At 35.0% G+C, this 21,952-nt stretch overlaps 2 protein-coding genes across 2 annotated transcripts in view; both read right to left on the minus strand.

Annotated features, from left to right (window-relative positions):
• Positions 1 to 1,015: 1,015 nt before the first annotated feature.
• Positions 1,016 to 4,820, minus strand: LOC141291602 (ninjurin-1-like). Its single transcript, XM_073823764.1, has 3 exons — positions 4,595 to 4,820; positions 1,784 to 2,012; positions 1,016 to 1,698 (listed from the first exon to the last, which is right to left on the minus strand). Exons 1-3 carry the CDS (start codon positions 4,634 to 4,636, stop codon positions 1,565 to 1,567), a joined length of 405 nt encoding a protein of 134 aa, XP_073679865.1. The 5' UTR covers positions 4,637 to 4,820; the 3' UTR covers positions 1,016 to 1,564.
• A 1,991-nt stretch (positions 4,821 to 6,811) lies between these two features.
• Positions 6,812 to 21,952, minus strand: part of atp2b3b (ATPase plasma membrane Ca2+ transporting 3b) — an 89,116-nt gene continuing 73,975 nt past the window's right edge. The window contains exon 19 of the mRNA XM_073822667.1: positions 6,812 to 11,963. Coding sequence (XP_073678768.1) covers positions 11,547 to 11,963 — 417 coding nt within the window. The 3' untranslated portion in view covers positions 6,812 to 11,546. The remainder of the gene's footprint in view (positions 11,964 to 21,952) is intronic.

The raw sequence follows: 21,952 nt of genomic DNA on the forward strand, positions 1-21,952 counted from the left end.
CACTGCTCATATACACTCAGAAAGTCTTCCAGTTTTGTGGACATTCATATAAAGGCCAGTCAATTGTCAGGTGGCTACACAGCATTTGACCACTGGATTTACAAAATTCATTTCAGGTGTTTTAACATTGCATCAACTTTTGATGAACACATTAATGTTTTTTTTTAATTATCACTTAAGAGGTTATTTAACCATCTTTTACTATGTCTTTGGAAAGCTTTTGTCTTTCAAATGCATTGAAATGCACAAATTCACATTATTTCTTATGTAATGCAATCCCAAATAACTCTATAATAAATAACTGTATAATAATTAGAAATAAATGATTTATAATTTATAAACAAAATATTTCTATTTCAGATAAATGCTGTTCTTCTTAACTTTCTATTCATCAAAAGAACCTGAAAAAAGGTTTTCAAAATAATAATAATAATAATAATAATAATAATAAAATGTTTTGTGAGCAGCAAATCAGAATATTAGAATGATTTCTGAAGGATCATGTGACTTGAGTAATGATGCTAAAAAATCTTACATTTTAAAATATATTCAAATTTTAAATAGTAAAAATATGTCAGAATTGTAGGTTTTTGCTGTACTTTGAATCAAATAAATGCTGGCTTGGTGAGCAGAAGAGACTTCTTTAAAAAACATGAAAAATCTTACTGTTCAAAAACTTTTGACTGGTAGTGTATATCAATACGGTACAAAAGTATCCTATTTAAATCAATGTAATACACAAGTTAGGTCAAATGTAATCTAAAAGTAATCAAAAAGTGTATGTGTAATGTAATGAATTACGTTACTACCTACATTTTTTGTCATGTAATTTGGAATCAGTAGCGGATTACAATTTGTGAGTAATCTACCCAGCTCTGTGTATGTATGCGTTAATATTTTAAAACATTCCCAAACTGTTTTTAACTCTTCATCTTAAATCATACGGAAACTTATTTATCAATCCATCCCAAACATTGTTACTTGAAGAAATGTACTATAAAAAAAAACAGCTTGATTAAATGAATTAAATATATGCTTTATTTCTATTAGTGTTAAGTAGTGTTGCTTCAAAGATGCAGTAACCAAGAAAAAAAATCAGAAACTATATCTTTTACTATGACTTCTATTGTGTTCCTTATCTAAAAATGTGTCCTTAATCCCCGCTTGTCTTTTGACATTAACGGATGAAATGACAAATCCATAGTGTGCTATGATTTGATATGAAGTACAGTATCTAGTAAATTGATTGTTAAATAAATGAAGACATGTAAGACAGGCTGAGTGCCGATACAATCATGTGAGCAGTCCTTGTGTGCTTATATATCATCAGTGGAGTTTAGAGATCTGGTCTGAGCGAGTGGAGTTTCAAATATTACACTGCCACTGAAACAAGGGATGAGATATGAAGTTAGTATACAGTCTGAGAATTATTCTGAAGAGAATGATGGGATAGATGCTCATAGACTCCTTATTGAGGTATTACCTCAATTAACTATAGAAAATAAGTTTAGAAAAACAAGAATGAAAATAAATCTATTTTCTAATGACTTGACTGTTACTCTGCTCACCCTCCAGACTCAAATCCCAATGCTGTGATGAAGGTGTTGATAAGAACAGTAAAGAACACAATTATAGTTGCCGCGTCATTCATTCTGTTAAGCCTCGGCTGTTTCTTAACATCATTGAGGTCATACTTCACTAAAGGAAGCAAGAGAAAACACATCAGTATTACATCAATGAAATGAGACCAGAGACTTCAAAACAGACATAAGCGTAAACTAACCAATAAAGATGAGCAGGAGGCCAACCGCGACCTGCAGTGTGATGGACAGCGAGATCAAAGTGATTAAAGGAGTATAGAAGCGGTTCTGCGATCCTGAATGCACCACTGTCTTCAGCTGAGAGGAGTTCGCCATCAGAAGAGCCACATCCAACATGCTCTGTGCCGCACTCTTCTTAGTTGCATAATGATTCATGTTGAAGGGACGCTGTGTGATCCCTGCATCAGGAGCCTGATAGGGAGTCAACATTACATGAAAAGTCCATTGGTATACATTGTAAACATTAAACATCTTCTATATTTCCTCCAAATTAATATACATATGGGCCATTCCACATAATTGGTTCAAAGTCAGAATTGTAAAAATACAAATCTTTTTTTGTCTTTGATTTTGTATGTAGGTCCTAGTAATCGTGCACTTAATTCTCATATTGTATTTTCAAAAAGTTTTGGAATATTTTTCCGCTCTTCAAATTTTCACTACCGAAACACAGTAATATATACTTAGGTGACCTATTGACCTATTAAGATTTTGTTAACATCTTCCTTGTAAATATATATTTTTTCTATTTTATTAAAAAGTTTAAACATAACAAACATACTAAAATACTACAATTTTGTTTATTTCCCCAAATAAAGGATTACGTGTTCCCTTTTGTCACTACCGAAAAAATGATGACATGGTTTGGTCATGACTGTTTCGGTAGTCACAATTCTAGATACTTTGGAGACCAGTTCAAAGATGCTAATAAATGACATGGTTAGATAGCACAGTTCTAGTTGTACACCCAAAAAAAATGTCACAACCAAAACTTAACCAAACGTTTCGGTCGTTACTGTTTTGGTAGTGACAATTTTGTGATATAACAACCAAAAAAAAAAAAAAAAACAGATGTCACTACTGAAACTTAACCAAATGTTTTGGTCATGACTGTTTCATCAGTTTCGGTAGTGACAATTTTAGATACTTGGCTCAAACATGGTTAGCTAGCACAGTTCTAAACAGTTGTACACATTTAAAAACTAAATGTTATGGAATAACACCCAAAAATGTGTTTAATTATAGAAAAATGGTGTTCGGTAGTGACATTCAACACAAGTTACACACAGATTTTTCATAGTGTTAAACACATTTACCTTAAAATGATGGGGCCTATCTACTCACTATGTAGGTATGAAAGAGAGTGACACATAAATATTTCCAGATCATAAATGTATGGGTGTAGTTAAAATCAGTCTCAGCCAACCCTGCTGAAAAAAACAGCTAAAACTAGCCTAGGCTGGTTGGCTGGTTTTAGCTGGCCATAGCTGGTCAGCAGGCTGGTTTTAGAGGGGTTTTGGCCACTTTCCCAACCTGGAAAACCAGCTACTTCCAGCTTAAACCAGCTAAGACCAGCCAACCAGCCTAAATTGGTTTTAGCTGGGGGGGTTTTTTAGCAGGGAATGGGCTAAAACATACACTGTTTCGGTAGTGACATGAAAACGACATTTTCTAAAAAAAAAAATTAACTTTGATTTCAATAATATTTTTATAAATTGAAAGCCACCTCTCAATAGCAAATACCCACTAAATGATGATTTTATATACTGTATATAAAATTTACTGATATGAGGGTTACAATAGATAGATAACACAATAGATTTGAATTTAATGTTTTATGTTTTTTCACATTTAATGTTTTTAAATGTGTTTTTTTTTTTTTTTGGTTGTGGAACAACAGTTTACACCAATTCTGTAGAATGGCCCATGTCTTTAATAATCCCGTTAACTAATGTTCCTCTAAAGACAATAGAAGAAATAAACATCTATCTAGACTCAATATGGTTTTATTAATAGGCTATAATAGAACAGAAATCAAATAAGATGGTAAAGTTAACTAGAATAAAACATGGATGTTGAGATTAAGATTGAGATTACAGGTGGATTCTCATTTGTATGTGAAATGAACAATACTACTCTAAAGTGCACAAATTTCACCATTAAGCCAAAAATAATCTTATGAGATTTTAAATGTCATGATTACACTGTAGTGAGTAATACTACAACATGTAACATTTAATATACAATTGTTCTAATCCTACTTAATTAAGTTCACATTCACATTATAGTAATATTATGAAAACATACATTATATAAAATGAAAAATCTGCACAAAGATGACATGTAAAGTATCTGCATATTGAGTCTTGATTGTTTAGAAAAAGAGAAAATCGCCTTTAAAGTTGTCCAAATGATGTTTTTAGCAATGCATATTACTAATCATAAAATGATGTTTTGATATATTTACATTAGGAAATTTACTAACTATATTCATGGAACAAAACATGATCTTTACTTGATATGATATATGGATTAAAGATAACAAATCTGCAATTTCATGTACAAAAGATGGGAACGGCAACATCTCAAGGGAAAGCCTGTAGTTATGTGTCAGTCAGTATTGCCGTTTGGGATGGTGATGAAGGGTGTTCTCCAGTTCTTTCAAACCTAAATGTTCTTTGAAAGGAACCAATACATCCACTCCCTAATTTGCTATTTATATGATCACAAAACAGAACTGGTTTAATTCCTCTTTAACATGTCAAATGTACTGCAATAAATGTTTAGAACATTTTGTAAAACCGACAGACTAGGCTGATTAATCGATAAACCTGTAAATAAAACTGATAAAAACGAACAATACAGAATACAAAACATCAAAACACAACGTCTCCATTCTTTATCCTCCTATAGCGGTAAAAGAGTAAACGAAGTGTGTTGAAACTAAAACGTTTGTTGGATAAAAAGCATCAAACATCAGGTAAAAGGTTTACCTCTGCCTTTTCTGCTTCATTGAGAGGTCGGCTCTCCTCCATAGAGTCGGATGATCAACTTTCGCTTGTTAAAATTATTTAAAAAACAAAAAGCATTCAAGGTGCTCACGAAGTAATGATACAAAAAAATCACGTGAGAAATATTTAATTTCTGCGCTGAAATAAAGGACGGCTCCGCTGTGTTGATATAAGCGTTGGTAGTAGTGGCGCTGACTGTAAATTCATCCCAGTGACACTAATCTTTTGATTCCTTTCACTGATAAGAGTCGCTATGATTCATTCAGGGAGTCTTTCAGTAGTTTAGTTACGTCACAATATGTCGACAAGTCACATTCCTCTTATTAATTAGAGGCTTTTAATTCAATGTTGTTAAAGTCAGTCTTGTTTACGCAGTGATTACTCTCCTCATGTATTTGTCACACAATAACATCCACATATTTTAAATTCTTCTCCCACAAAGCCATAACATACAACCCATAAGCATAATAGAATCTTTTGTAATTATCTTTTTATTACCATTTTTGGCATTTAACTATGAATTTAAACTGTTTACTTTTAGGATGTTCTGCTCCAGCCATTATGACTTTCTTGAAACACCCACTTACCTCACTCCATTCATCCAGCATCCCTCAACCATCTTAACTCCACCTTTATTTATACTGCATTTAATAGTAAATATCACATATTCTTATTAAAGGGATAGTTTATCCAAAAATGAAAATCTGATGTTTATTTGCTTACCCCCAGGGCATCCAAGATGTAGGTGACTTTGTTTCTTCAGCAGAACACAAACAAAGATTTTTGACTCAAAGCGGTGCAGTCTGTCAGTCATATAATGGCAGTGGATGGGCACCAAACCTTTAAAAGTAAAACAAAACATGCACAGACAAAACCAAATTACACCCTGCGGCTCGTGATGATACACTGAGGTCCTAAGAGACGAAACGATCGTTTTTTGCGAAAAACTGAACAGTATTTATATCATTTTTACCTTTGATAAACAGCCACGTCCATCTGTCCTGAGCACGAGTTTAGCATCTGGCTCGTGACATGTGCACGCGCTCTGGCGTAGTATACGCAAACGCCGGAAGCGATCTGTCGCGTGTATACAACACTCATTGTTTACACAGTGCAGAGATTGTGGGTATAGCGGCTATTCAAAATGGTAATTATTTGCGCTTATCCTGTTTGTTCAAACCGATTTAAAGCTAAAAGATTACGTTTGCTTGTGCAAAATCATCCGGGACTTTTCACCGATTTCCCCTGCGTTTGCGTATTCTACGCCAGAGTGCTACACGTGTAACGAGCCGGATGATGAGCTCGTACTCATGACAGATGGAGGTGGCTGTGTATCAAAGGTAAAAAATGATTTGAATACTGTTCACTTTCTCGCAAAAAACTATCATTTCGTCTCTTAGGACCTCAGTGTATCGTCACGAGTCGCAGGGTGTAATTTGGTTTTGTCTGTGCATGTTTTGTTTTACTTTTAAAGGTTTGGTGCCCATCCACTGCCATTATATGACTGACAGACTGCACCGCTTTGAGTTAAAAATCTTCGTTTGTGTTCAACTGAAGAAACAAAGTCACCTACATCTTGGATGCCCTGGGGGTTAGCAAATAAACATCAAATTTTCATTTTTGGGTGAACTACCCCTTTAAGCAAAGCTCTGTCAGGGGCAGCAAGACGGTAACACTAAGCTTTGTCTCCCATTGGTATCATTTGTATAAACAGCACAGAAAAATATTTGTAGTCACTTGTCAAGTGTGATGTTTTCTTCCTGTCTAAGCGAGAAGTTCCTGGCCAGAATATCCTGGATTGAGGACCAGACTTTTTGACACAAATGAAGCTAAGGATAACAGCAGAACAATTGTTGAAAAGTTATTTTTGTTTTCTTTGAACACAAAAAATATACTTGTAGCTTTATAAAATTATGATTGAACCGTCACATGTATTTTGTCAATGTTCTTGGTACCTTTCAGGGCCTTAAACATGGTAGGACCCTTTCTGTCTATGCAGGGTCAGAAAGCTCTTGGATTTCATCAAAAATATCTTAATTTGTGTTCCGAAGATGAACAAAGGTCTCATAAGTTTGGAACAACATGAGGGTAATTAATGACCCTTCATTCATTTCAAGGGAAGAGGTGTACTGGCAGTATGTAAAGCAATGTCAACCGGCCGAAGAAATAATCACAGGCACACAATGAAACACAACCACAGACACTGGTCAAAGTTATTATTGTAGAATACTTTGATTTGATTTTTTTATACAGACAAAAAGTGTTGACTTATTTTCCCATTAAATTCTTAGATTTCCATACAGTTTAGTCTACAGTATACAGCTGTGTTCTTTCATCATAGATAGATACTTTTTTTCTCTTAAGTAACAGGCAGGTAATTATTAATATATTTAATAGTTTAATTTTTTTTTCTCTTTTTTTGTCTTTTTTTTTCCATTGTAGAGCAGTAAGTGTATGTTCAGGAGAATGTGCAACTGTTTTTTCCATCAGTTAAAAGAGCACTGATGGAAAAAGACAATAATAATAATCATAATAATAGTCATAATAATAATAATCATAATAATGTACAAGCTGTTCAATTTTAATTCTTTACAAAAAAGCTAAGGAGAAAGAAAGAGGAAGAGACAATAGAGTAAAACAAAAAAATGTGCTTAAATCGTAAACAAAAGATGCACATGTGCACATTTTGGCAAAATGTACAGTGATGGTGCAGTTGTACAATAATTTATAACTTTTATATTAAATATAGTATATTATTTACTCTTTTTCACATTACATTTTTTTTCACCTTACCTTGCGTGATTTTTCTACAACAGAATGGAACAAAACGAAGGCAGACGATGGAGTTTTGGATTATCTGTTTTCTCTTTTTTTAATATATATATGCGCATATATATTTGTCACTCTATCGGGAGTCTCGATAAAGTGGCTGTCTGTTGTGGTGGAGAGGAGGGATACCATACATATGCCACTGTAATATATATCATCACTGTCTGGAGAGTTCAATGATTGGGGTATACGTCTTAGATATAGTTAGATTTAAAAATTATTCAGAGACGAGCATAGCTTGAGGCCTATTTTGGTAGTTAAGCTTTGCTGAGGATAAGATAAGGTTAGGAAATGTTTCTTTATTATGGTATAGCAGGTTCACTCACCTATCCTCCCTGACCACCACTTTAGCCTGCTGATTGTGTCTGGGCCTTTAAATGGGTTCGGTCTGTGAGACCTGCCAGCGCTCTCCACACTAGAGACTCCACCGGAACTGTCTGAGCCCGATCAAACCCAGCGAAAGGCCGGACACACTAACGCAGATATAACACCGTTTTGCTTGAACAAATATTCCGGGTTCAATTCAAGTGGATGCGACAAAGCGACCGTTGCAAATCATTTTAACTTTGTGTTAGTACGTTAAAATAGAAGTTTACTGTGGGGATTTGTCCTGTCACGCCACATCCAGTGTAGTATCACTGATTATAGTGTTTTCATGACGTCATCAATCGGCCATATTGGCGGCACTAAACGTAGACAATGCCACTGAACCGAACAAAACTTGCATATTTTGCTGATTATTGCTGCTGAAAATGGTCAATTATTGTCATGTTTTGGACTTCACTAATTGGTCAGACCTGGAAAACTTTTGGAGTACTATAGACTGCCAAAAGTTATGACAAATAAAGGAAAAGAGAGCAAAAAACTGTCTGATGAACCAAATTCGTTTGTGGTTGGCTAAACTGAACCAGGATTTCCGGGGCAAGAATCTTGACAACATTCATGTTTATTATCATTTCCGGTCAGGGAGGTGAAATTTTAGGCTAATATCTTAATTAATACTGCTTGTACATATCTTTACCACCTATTAACTTTAGTTTGTCAAAATATTGTGCCCTTTCTGCTTACTAAGTCCCTCTCTATATGATTTAGCAGCTTCCACACGTTTTTTCCGTGGTTTAGACAGCAGAAATTAGATAATGTATTCAGCAGTACATTAACCGCACAATCCAATTTCAACTTAAAATAATTTAAGTTGTTTTGAATATTTAGTCAACTAAAATATTCTAGTTGTCACTTAAATTAACATTAAGTAACTTGAAATTTCAAGTTGACTAAACTAAAAAAATTTAAGTCAGCAGGGCAACAAATTACTGTTGAAACTACTTCTTAAAACATTTTTTTTCACAGTGAATATGGCCACACATCTAGATACCTGATCAAACCGTCATGTAAGTGCAAACCCTCTATTAATAATATTATTGATGAGGTTGAAATATTGAGGTTGCGACGAGGCACTCACAATGAAATGAAGTGGTTTTTGAATGATTTAAAAGCAAAACTGTTATAATCATAAAAATTGCACTTACATGAATTCTGTTGTTAAAATGTGTATTATTTGAGCTGGGAAGCTGTTTGAACAATCATTTTTACAATCATTTTAGGGTTTTATGGTATTTGCTGTTGCATTGTTATGGAAGAAGATGTCTATTTGGATTTAATTTTACGCAGAAAAGATTAGCAAGTTTTTTTCCCCCACACTAAATTCATGTTGACATTTACATCTTGCAGCTACACTATTGAAACAATGAGTATTTCAATGTTTAAGAATTGGCCCATTCACTTCCATTGTAAGCAGGGAAGAAAAGCAGGGATTGAACCCGGAATATTCCTTTAAAAATGGGTTTTCATTTTAAGATCCAACAACAAAGGGTTTTCTGCTAGCCGTAGAACGAGTCAACCCATTTTAAGCAACGCGTCTGTTGGCATTTAACAAGTAGTCAGTCACCTCCAGGCTCCACGCCACAGACAGGGCAGAGTATCAGGAGGAGAACATCAGCATGGACTCTAGCACATTAAAGACAGCACATATGCGCTGGGAGGAGAAATGTGTGTCCACCAACCGCTTAAGAGCCACAGTGAAGCATCGACAGACGAAAGTGAAGTCAAACAATGACGGTGTAAAGCGAGCGATATGATATCAACATGCTCCGCAAAGACACGACTGACCAATGCAATGACATGATCTAGTGACGCTCATGCTTGCATTGTCTGCTTTCGATATTTGCCAGTTTCTTTGAACTGGACAATCTAGAAAAGTATTCTATACAGATAAAGGTTTTTTTTTTCGAGATCCATATGTACATGTCGTGAAGCGTATTTCACAGAGCTGTGGGCAGGGCAGTCTGTTGCATAAGTGCCGGTCTCATTCCCTCAAAATGATTGTATTAGGTTGCAATGCATCGAATGTAGCAGTATGATCGCAATGGTACCGTTCCAGAAGATTATAGGGTGTCGAAGGAGGTAACCCCGGATGGTACGACGGATCAGTGGAATGTAACTGAATCAAACACACTATCATCTGACATGGAGAATCATGCATGTCTTTACATATATAATAGGGATTACTGATCTGTGCAAACATGTTGTCTATGTATGGACCGATAGCCAGACAGTGTCTATCAAAGTCCACCAGATAACAGTGAACCTTGATATTGTGCAAAAGTAATGATACCCTCATGGATTGTCCATCTTTAGCATCTTTGATATTTTTCAACTAATGTGTGGCAGTATAAGATGAATTCCCTACCCTGGTGACCACAGTCTGCAGATATTCACAATCTGATAAATATTCCACACACATGAGGAAAGCAAGTGTGAGTGCGAATGTATTTAAAGGGCCAGCAGATATGCATGTACTGAGCGAATAGAAGTATTTGAGCATGTTTAAAGGGTTGATGCATTTGTTGGTGTCATCTGCACAACATGAATTTCAATGGCTTTTATGTGAAAGAAATATAAGACACCATTAAATGTTGAGTCTGGGCAAACCCACTGAAATCCTTCAAGCCAATTTCAGCTACTTTGAACAAGGTAAGACATATTAACAAGGCCATTTTCATTGTCGTAAGGCTGATTGCCATTGCTGAGATGAAACCCACCGAAATCCCACCCACGACCGTTGAATTGCTGTGATGGGATTGCCCAAATCCTCTACCCTGTAGCGTGTTTTAAACATGAACATGTTGTGTAAATGTTTAAGATGTCATGATTTTTGCTTACTCTCACTTAGAGTGAAGCTACAAATTGCCCTCAAATAATAGAATGTTTTTTTCTTTTTACATAAAATGCTGTAAAACAATAGTGCGGCGACGTTTTGTCTTCTTTTTGTTATCAGCAGACGCATTATAATTGAATTAGTCTAAGCTTCAAATTAATATTATCTTTGCTTTGTTAGTAGTTCTTTTTTCTTGCTTTTTTATGCTCTTAGGACAGACACAACACACACACGGACACATAGAGAGAGAGATAGACAAAGTGAAAATGAAAACAAAAAATCTTGGTGATCACAATAAATAAATGAATAAATAAATAATAAATAAGTAAATAAAATGTTTTAAAGCTAATCCATAAAGCATTACTCAGAGTAATAAAGTCTGTGATATCGCAATGATAATCCGAGCACTCAGGATGACGGTGGCGATAGTAAACATGATAATAAGTCAAACATGATAATAATAATATTGAGTTTAGTAACACCGATAAAAAGTAAAGTGAATGGACCCCTACTCCACCCGTAGGGAACATATTCCTTTGCATTCTGAGAAGTCAATAGTCACCAGCACTAAAGAGCCGCTAAAATCCATCGGGTCTGGATTCCTCACCTTCTCAGGTCCGTCCAAAGGAACCCAGACACGCAGCAGACTGGCCTCCTCTCCACACGGGGAGAGGAGAGGTGTCTGTGGGGCTGTTGTTGAGACATGAGGAGTGATAGTGCTTCCGGTGGATGGTGGTAGTGGGCGAATGATTGTAATGGGATGACACTGTCTTGGTGTTGGGGCTCAAACGCCTACAACGAGTCCGTAGGAGCCTCCCCCACCAGCCTGACCCGCACAGGTCCGCATCCTCAAAGTTCTTAGGGCCTCGTCCTCTGGAGCGCGGTCAGTCATAGAGAGGTCTCCAGGGCAAGGAGGGGGAACAGCTGTCGAGAGGGGGTTGTCCAGTGGCCGTCTGGGCCTGTGGGGAGGTTCGGGTGGTAGGCGGCGCTCTCGATGGCGTTGTTGTTGCGGTTAGGCGTGGTGGGGAGGCTGTACTGGCGGTACGGGCGGGGCGGTGGGCGGGAACGCTGCGGATGCTGGACCGGAGGAGGAGGGGGCTTTCGGAAGGCCGGATGCAAGTGTTGGTTGTGCCTCGACCACTCCGATTCTTCGTCAATGTCGGTGTCGTCGATCAGCGGGATGTTGTGGATGAAGTCGTTGATGAGAAACTCGGGGTGCGCCATGAAGTTGTGGATGGAATTCCTGGACGCGGGTTTCTCGATTCCGTCATAAAGGGAGCTACGGAACGCTTTCACCACCCGCATCTACACGGTAACAGGGGGGCGAAGCACAGAGGAGGACAGAGAGAAAACAGAGTGGGAGAAGTGAGGACAGGGAGACAGAGGGTGGGAGCAAAGAGTTCTCTCAGTACATGTGTATTAGAAAAGACCTCAAACACAGTAGAACCTGTTCTGAACATGCCTTACAATGCACAGACAGCTCAAGATCAGGTTGCTGCAAAATTGTGCACTAACTGAATCTGTTTGTCTTTTTTTACTAGGGTAGGCACAGTAAAAACTTTATTTTGGTACTTAAAGGTGCAATGTGTAATTTCTAGTCACAAAAAAAAAAACAGAATTGCAAAAAAAGTTTTAATTGCTTTAGTTTTAATGTGAATGCTTAAACCCAAAGTATGTTTCAGTTTTGATGCAAATCCTTAAGCCCTAAATATGCTTCGGTTTATTATGTAAACACTTAAGACCAAAGTATGCTTCAGTTTTAATGTGAACTCTTAAACCCAAAGTATGCTTCAGTTTTAATGTGAACGCTTAAACCTAAAGTATGCTTCAGTTTTAATGTGAACACTTAAACACAAAGTATGCTTCAGTTTTAATGTGAACTCTTAAACCCGAAGTATGCTTCAGTTTTAATGTGAACTCTTAAACCCAAAGTATGCTTCAGTTTTAATGTGAACGCTTTAACCCAAGGTATGCTTCAGTTTTAATGTGAACGCTTAAACCTAAAGTATGCTTCAGTTTTAATGTGAACGCTTAAACCCAAAGTATGCTTCAGTTTTAATGTGAATGCTTAAACCCAAAGTATGCTTCAGTTTTAATGTGAACGCTTAAACACAAAGTATGCTTCTGTTTTAATGTGAATGCTTAAACCCAATGTATGCTTCAGTTTAAATGTGAACGCTTAAACCCAAAGTATGCTTCAGTTTTACACATTACACTACACATTCTAGTTTCTAATACTAATAATTGTCTCTCCCTTGGTCATCCATTAGTGCATGATGCCCCTGATCATTATGAAGGGCTGATCAAACAAACAGTTTGGAATTCTGTTTTAGGTTTTATGCTGCAGAAATTACACAATGCACATTTAGCATTTAGATTCTAAATAAACAAAGGCTTTATATACTAAAGCTGCACAACCAGATCTTAAGAGTTTCTCAAAGAAAGACAGATGACAAACAAAATAAAACCAAATCTAAGACACAGGAAATGGACCCAAGCTGTCAGTTCACGGTTTTCAATCAAAATTAAAGGTGATGAACATTCTCATAAGCTCAAAACAGAACACAGACCAGGCCTCAAACAAAAAAAAAGAGACAAATGGAAGCACAAATTACCAAACAAAAAGTCAATATGCCATGTGTGTATATCGACTTATTAGTGGTGAAAACTGAGGTAGTGACACAGAGGAAAAAAGAGAAACATAAAAGGGAATGTCTTGATACACACATAGACACACAGCCAATGGAAGAAACAGTGGGTAAGAATCTGCAACACAGTGCTAAGCAAAGGGGATGTCATGAATAGACAGGTGCATGACTGGGGGACCGGCCGTTGGGATGGAGCCACAGTGATGCACTATGCTGTTCTTGGAGGAGCTTGATTGTACAAGCAGCATTCAGGAGTGTAGTAACAATGAAGCAATGGCACTCTAGTAATGTGATTGTGATAACAGAAGCCATGGAGACAACATGCATCATGAGGACATCAGCCAATGATGTCAGTTAATGCCAATGAGTGAAAATAGGTCATCAACTGGGAAGATATACTGTAGCTGAGGTGTTAAATCAAAGGATCTGTAATCTCATCTATGGATTTATCTCCCTGATCAGCAAAATGAGTTCTATTCCAATTTGCATTCTACTATTATGATTTACTGGAAATAGAAATTTCATATAATAAAATTACTAGTTATATAAAACATATGTGTTTCTTCAATTATGGGGGGCACTTTCAGAAAAAAAAATATTAATCAAATCGATTAATTGTGATTAATCGCATCCAAAATAAAAGTTTTTAATTACATGTGTGTATATATGTGTATATAAATACACACACATGTATGTATATATTTAAGAAATAGATAAAATATTTATTTAACAGGGGTGCAACGATTAATTGATTCGATTCAAGCAGAGTGTGGCTGTTTCTAAAGCACGAAATGCCATCTGCTGTTAAAAACTAAGCTCAGAATCGATAACAGAGAATCGCTATGCATTCGATTAAATCACAGAATCAATCCACAAACCGATTTACCGTCGCACCCCTAATATTTATATTTATGTATAATATAAATCATATATATATATATATATATATATATATATATATACACACACACACACACACACACACACTCACTCACTCACTCATTTCAGTATTTCTTAAATATATACATATATTTCTTAAATATATACATATATTACGATTACTACTTATTCAATTCTCACTAGTATAATTTAACTTCAGTTGTACTAATTACAATGTTCAACAACATATATACTGTAAATAATTCATACAAGAAAGACACTTTCTCATTAATTTGGGAAATGCATGAACATTTCCACCACGTTTTTTTCTAATAAAATTCTGTGTTGAAAATGACATTGTATAAAAAAATGGCCAGTTCTCTTACTATTTTAATTTCAATCTGTAATTTCATAGCTAGGATTTTATGTATCCTAAACTAAATAATAATTTAGTATTTTATTAGGATAAGTTGACAAAATTACAGCTTGATAACAAATATTGCATAATAAAAATTTTCTTCTCACAAGCGACATTCTTCTTTTTTACAGTCAAATTATGGCACAAACATGGAATAGTAATTAGTGTAAAAAAACACTATAGGGATGTAACTGTATTATCAAAATTATATAATTTTATATTGCGAAAGCAAAACTGTCTAGTTATCATCGTGGTCACATAACGGTATGAAACAATAGGTCTTCAGAGGAAATAGTGTAGTTTAAAACTAAATTTTTACTTCTTATTCTAACATAAAAGTTCTTTAAAGTTGTGTTTTGGGCCATTATGTTCTGCCACAGTATTGGTCAAACGAACTAAAACCAAAAGCACAAGGCGGTTTAATCCCTTCATCAAGTCTGTTTTTGCTGCGTGTTTTAAAGCGAAGCGCGTACTTTATTTAGGCGATAAGCTCGTGATCTGGTGTTTTCCGCACCTCAGAATGGCTCAGTTCACAGTATATGCTAGTGTTGTCAAAAGTCCCGGTACTTCGGTACCAAGTCGGTACTAAAAAATGTTACGGTTCCAAGTTTTCTTTAGTACCGGTGGTACCGACTATCCGGTCGACCCAGTTCTTGACACGCTATCTAAAAGGTGCGCACTGCGCAGTTGCGCTCTCTTCTGCGCTGCTGCTGATGCGGTCGCTCTGAATCCACTTGTTGACAAGGAAGAGCCAGGCATGCTCCAAACATTTTTGATTTTCGGTTGAAGAAGGCGAACATCATAGATCGTCTAGGTTCTCTCAAAAGAAGGAAACGCATCAAACTGAACAAAACACAGTGAAGGCTGACTGCAGGATCAAATTAAAGAGTTCAAGTATGGTATGTTTCAATTTAATTTCATATTTAGAGCTTCTGTTAAGAACATTATTGCATATTTTAATTTGAATGTCGGATTGTAATGTAGTTAATCATTAGCATAAGCGGTTAACGCTAATATGCTGGGCCTTAGAACAATTTTGAGCTATTTAACGCTCCCATAATTTTCATTAGGGTAAAAGAAAAAAGAAAGACATGATATATGTACTATTTATACACACAAATGACCTGTTTATCCAAAATATGTGTGTTAAAGAATGTACAAATGTATCGTTAACAATGTTTATGTCCTTAATATCAGTCTGTCAGAAAACGTTCTTATTCTTGGCTGGATAACTCTAGCAGGTTTATAAAGCTTTTTATTATTAAATATGAATGCAGTTTGGATTAAATAAAAGTACAGTCAAATAAAACACATTTGATCTCCAGTTTAGTTTTGTCATACTTTACAATAAGATCAAATTCATGCATTATAACAAACTTAAGTGAACAATATATTTTTACAACATTAATTCAAAATGTTATTCAATACAAACACATGATCATTCATGTTTGTTCATGTTTAACAGTTTAACATGATTTTATGGATTAGTAAATGTTGAAATGAGCCTAACCTTAAGAAGAAGAATTGCCATATAACTACTGTTTTTTTGTAAGGTCATGTTGTCTAACAAATGAAATCGGATTGTAAAGAGTTTTCAATACTGCAGTTTCTATCTGTGATAGACAGTTAACTTAATATATGTAATCTTATCTAAATTTATTATAAAAGCTGAGGTATGTTATTTACTGAAAATTAATATTTTTGCTGGTGTCAATGATCTAATGTCGCATCTGGTCAGACTTAGCCCACTGCTTTACTTAAATGTATTATATTTTCTTTTTACAGCTGCAGATTGAGGAAGATCATGAAGCACCCCAGCAAACTCTAAAACAGACAACAGTACAGATGTTTTTAGAAGCAGCAGAAACAAACTTTTGGATGAAGCTTGTGTACATTTTTTGAATGCCTGTAATTTATTTAGTTGTTATTTAATTATTAAAAAGCTGAAACTAAATTTAGATAAGTATAATGAATGACATTGGTTTTTGCCCATTTTATTTTTCTTTAACTTTATTAATAAAAAATAGTGTGTTGTTCAATTAATGTTATTGTGTTTTACTTTGGTACCGAAACTGGTACCGAGAACCGTGGATTTTCACTGGTATTGGTACCGAATACTGAAATTTTGGTACCGTGACAACACTAGTATATGCAGTGAACTTGTTTATTGCATGTGCTGTGAGTTTAGTGCACGATTGAGAACGCAACGGACACCAGTTATGCTTTATTTTTACAGCAGATGATTACAGCATTACACTAGATTTGTAGTCAGATACTTTTTTGTTTTCACTTAAGTTTTCCTTGAAAATATAATCTTTACTGCTGTTTCCGTCAAAATAAAAGCTCAAAAGTGCAGTATGAATTGCTAAAAGCTAGTGGTTTAAACAGGTTATTCTACTACAGTCCAAATTCATAATATGTCTTTCAAGTATAGAAATTAGGAAATAACTATTATAATTTCCTTACTGTAGTGTAAAGCAAAAATAATATACCAATAAAATATTCATTTTCATTTTTTATTTTTTATTTTTAGCATTTCATTTATTTATTGTTTTACAATATATGGCTATTACTGTCATAGGAATAACAATAATGTAAACTTGTTATTATTTATTATTATATTCTAATTAGTTTGGTTTCCTAAAACACCAGTGTGACCTTAATTTATACTGAGACAGTATATCAAAAATAAAAAGAGAGTTGAGTCCTCCTTAGAGTTCAGGTACTTTTTTTCTGACTTAAGTTTTCTTGGTTAAGAACATCGGTTAGAGCTCTTAGTTTAGAACTCTCAAAGTGCATTAGATAGAATAAGTCAACTTAAAAAATAATTTTTTTAAGCCTTCATTTGTCTTTTTTTTTTTAAATGCCGCAATAAATATCGTATCGTGGACTTATTGACATATCGATATCGAGATATTATCATATCATGAGATTTTGATAATGTTACATCCCTAAAAACAAAACTAAAATTTTCACAAAAATGTATTATGATTATATAATATTTAAAGATGGAATCGTTTTTGTTTTTAAATCAACTGCTAAGACGTAAAAGTGCATATTTGAAGAAACACAAGCAAATTATCTACAGATAATCTGCAGATCTACAGTCTGCTCTAGTAGGCCTATGTGATAAATTGCTCAACAGGCTCAGATTACATTGACTGCCAGAGGATAAGTTATAAAATTTCAAGAGACATCATCTAGACGGATGATGATGACTTCTCTGAGACTAGTCACTTCCTGGCACTGAGCCATTGATTACATGACACCAACCGCTGTGACAGAAGACCTTAACAAGCACTATCACACTGACAAGAACAGAGCAGGCACAATAAACAAGGTCACAGCATCTCTGGTTTCTGCAAAAGTCACCTTATCAGCACAAATGGATCACACCTTTGTACAGTATCATAGGCCTGGAATTGAATTTAGTTTTTATCTCAGTAAGGGATACTATTCTGGATTACTGTTCGGATGACAGATTCAGTCGTGGATGTTTAGAGAGGTGTGGAAAAGCACATTCAGTGAGAGAGAGAGAGAGAGAGAGAGAGATAGAGAGAGTGCGAGCATCTTTTGGCATGCAGCAGAGCAGTCGAGTGCAGATGACACACAGAGAAGAAGAGCTGAAGAGTGCTGATGAGATCTGCCTCAGTCTATATGCAGAGAAAAGAAGAAGGAGCACGGGAACCGATCAGAAAGCAAAATGCTCATTCCAGTGCAGCTGTCTCGTAGTCGTGGCACAGGAACAGAAACAATGAAAGTCGAGGTCAAACTCAAAAACTTGAATGCGTGATGGTAAGCAGTCAGGCTCATGCTGTAAGAGTAACTCAAATGCGGCTGGAGCACATATACACACGCGTCTCTCGTGTGTATATATTCAGAAGGAAGGAGATTTGAGAGCGCAATCCTTTGCTGTGGCCACTGGCTGGTGCCACCCACCCCAACCCACACTTCAACACTCACCCAGCAAAGGAAAAGAAGCTAAAATGACCAGAAAGAATTTACAAGAGACAAAACAAACAAACAAACAGGAAGGGACGGTCAAGCATTTGGTTAAGTGCTTATCTGTTTTTCCAAAGAGCCTGTTTGTTGAGAAAAAGTCATGCAAATCTGAATTCGAGAAACTGTTTGTTTTCATTTTTGTTCTTTGAGTTTCTTTCTTTCTTTTTTTTTTTTTTGCATGGGTACAGGTAAACGTTCGAGTATATCGCCCACTTTTGGGAATTTTTTGAGTTTTTTTTTTACTCTCTGGATGTTTGCATGCCAGATTACTATCCACTGTCTCCCCCACACTGTCCTTCAAAGAAAAAAAGCTTGATGGAAAAACTTTATCATTAAAACCAAAAACCAAAAAAGACTTGTTTACTCAACAAATATTTGTAAATATAAGTCAAATATAAGATGTCTGAAATGAAAATAGAGCTACACAGAAAGACTCGAAGCAGACAAAGTGATAAGATGCAGGAAAGGAGAGGAAGTAGTTAACAAAGCAGTGATGAAATAATGACTTCATGTTGAATTTGTATGAGTGCATTTAGAAAGATAGTTAAAGGGTAACCGCTGGACATGGACCTATTTTCACTCTTTATGAGTAAATAATGAAGCTGGTCAAAAATTAGAGTGAATTATTATTATCATCTAACTGCTGTTTTAAATTTGACAATTTATATTTAGAAGTGACTGTAAATGCTGTAAATTATACAGTGCAATTCTTTCTATTTAGTGAATTTAAAATTTTGTCCAATTAATGCAATTAAACTCAAAATTAAATCTACATTTCTCCACATTTTTTTAGTTCTCTTTTTTATAATTTATGATTTATCTCACATATCTCATATTTGCATCTTAAATATAACTGAACTATGTGATCTTTATGAAATGATACAATATTATGCATTTAGCAATGCACTTTACAAAATGCACTGTATAATCTGATGGCAGAATTCACACAGTGACACAGACTATGAATATGATTATTTTTATCAGATGTTTGTAATCAAAGCTAGGCAAACTTTAATAAATTAGTGTCGCTTTGAGAAAATCTATTCCACTGACTCTCTCACTGATAGGGAGCATCTGTGTTGAGCAGTGGACCATTACCGTACAAGGCAAATGTTTGAGCAAATGAGTGAGATAAACATGAATCTATCAGTGGCAGCAGTGCGTCTCTTCTCAACCTCTGGGTCACAATGTGCACCCATCTTACAAAACCTAAAATGAAAACAAACTTGATCCGTGGATCTGTCAAATATTTTTAAACAAACATTTGTGTTTGAGACAGCTGTGAGGAAAAAACACATTTTTGGAGAGATGTGATCAATGATGAATGATTTTTTTCTGAAGAGCTACATTGCTGGCATGAAATGATTTCAAAGATATTTTCAGATGATGTATAAATATATACATCATAAATGAATAAAAATACTACATTTAGGCACACTAACATGTACTAAATGTTTCTGTAGTCTGATTTCTAACATGAGGTAGACAGCATGACGTTTAAGCAAATTTCAGTCTATGCCAAAGAAAATTTAGCGTGAAAAAACAACAAAAATGATATGTATAGGGCTGAGAACAAAGACTAGAGTGAGTCGTATGGCAAATTTCACCCACATAAGCACAGTACAGTGAAAATGTGATGGAAAAATGTACAGATACACATGAAGCACATCACAGAGCAGTCAGCCACAATGGTATATGGTAATCTCAATTTACATTTCTAGCCTGAAATAAAAATAAAAAAATACCACAAAGATGGAGAAACAGCTGGGAAAAAAATCTATAAATATTGATAAAAATGTAGTTAGTACACTATTCCCAGAAAGAAACCTTATAATACACATTCTTAAAATCTCTATTAAAGTTCTATCAGGATTTTTTTTAAAGGGACAGTTCACCCTGGTTAATTATTCACTCTCATGTCGTTCTAAACTCGTAAGACCTTCGTTTATCATTGGAAAACAAATTATGATTTTTTGATGGAATCCAAGAGCTTTCTGATTCTGCATAGAAAGCAATGCAACTACCACATTCAAGGCCCAAAAATTGTTGAATAAAGTCATTAATTTTATTTTTGTTTGAGTACAAAAAGTATTCTCGTAACTTCATAAAATTAAGGTTAAACCACTGACGTCACATGGACTATTTTAACAATTTTCCAACCACCTTTCTTGACCTTGAACGTATCAGTTGCATTGCTGTCTATACAGGGTCAGGAAGCTCTTGGATTTGATAAAAAATATCTTAATTTGTGTTCTGAAGATGAACGAAGGTCTTATGAATTTGGGCGACATAAGGGTAAATAATTAATTACAGAATTTTTTTGGGAGAACTATCCCTTTAAAGCTTTGTTTTGGGTTCAAAACAAGCTGAAAAAAAAAATTGTTCACCCAAATTGCAATTATTATTCTTTAAATTACAATTCTGTCATCATTTATTCACCCTCATTTTGTTTCAAACTTGTATGACTTTATTTCTTTGATGCAACATGAAAGGTAATATTTATAGCTATGTCCAAGCCCAAACTTCCACACAATGAAAGTGAATGGTGACCACAGAAGGACTTTCAAGGTTTTTTCATATATAGTTTTTGTTGTTTGGTTTCAATATTTTCAGTGTATAACAACTTAAAGGGTTAGTTCACCCAAAAATGAAAATTAGCCCATTATTTACTCACCCTCCTCAGAAATTACAAATGTGGATGCGCAGCAGAGAGAAGTAAACAAAGCACCGGTCATGGATTAGAAGTAGAAAACGAAGATTTCTAAAGACAAATGTGGGAGGATTTCGATATAAATCAAGAGGAGAGTGGTTTTCCTTTGCCAAAGTAAGGAAACTTTGCTTGCTAAATAAACAACAGTTTGCGCAAGCTAGATTAAAGTGATTATTACGTTTTAAATATGGATATTTTTCTTACAAAAATGCATTGATTCACTACAGGAGACCTTTATTCACCCCCTGGAGTCATGTAAGACAATGTTTTATTATGGATTAGGGATGTAACGGTATCAAAACTTCACGGTACGGTAATACCTAGGTATGAATGGCACGGTACGGTATTTATTGAATCATTTACAGGAAAAACAAAACTAATGAAGAGACTCGAAAAAAGTGCCAGAAGTGTTTATTAAACAGTTTACATGCACACTGAACATATCAATGGCATACAAATTAGCCATCTATCTGTAAACTTTGAAACAGAAACTTCAATTTTTCAATTTTAATAACAAAAAATTTAAAAAAAAATTTTTTTTTAGAAATTCTTATGTGTTTTAATTTTTCTGATAATCAAATGAAAGCATAAACATTTATTTATTTTTAATCAAATGAAAAATAAACCCTTTTAATTT

The sequence above is a fragment of the Garra rufa genome, chromosome 18, assembly GCF_049309525.1.
Source record: "Garra rufa chromosome 18, GarRuf1.0, whole genome shotgun sequence".
Taxonomy (NCBI): domain Eukaryota; kingdom Metazoa; phylum Chordata; class Actinopteri; order Cypriniformes; family Cyprinidae; genus Garra; species Garra rufa.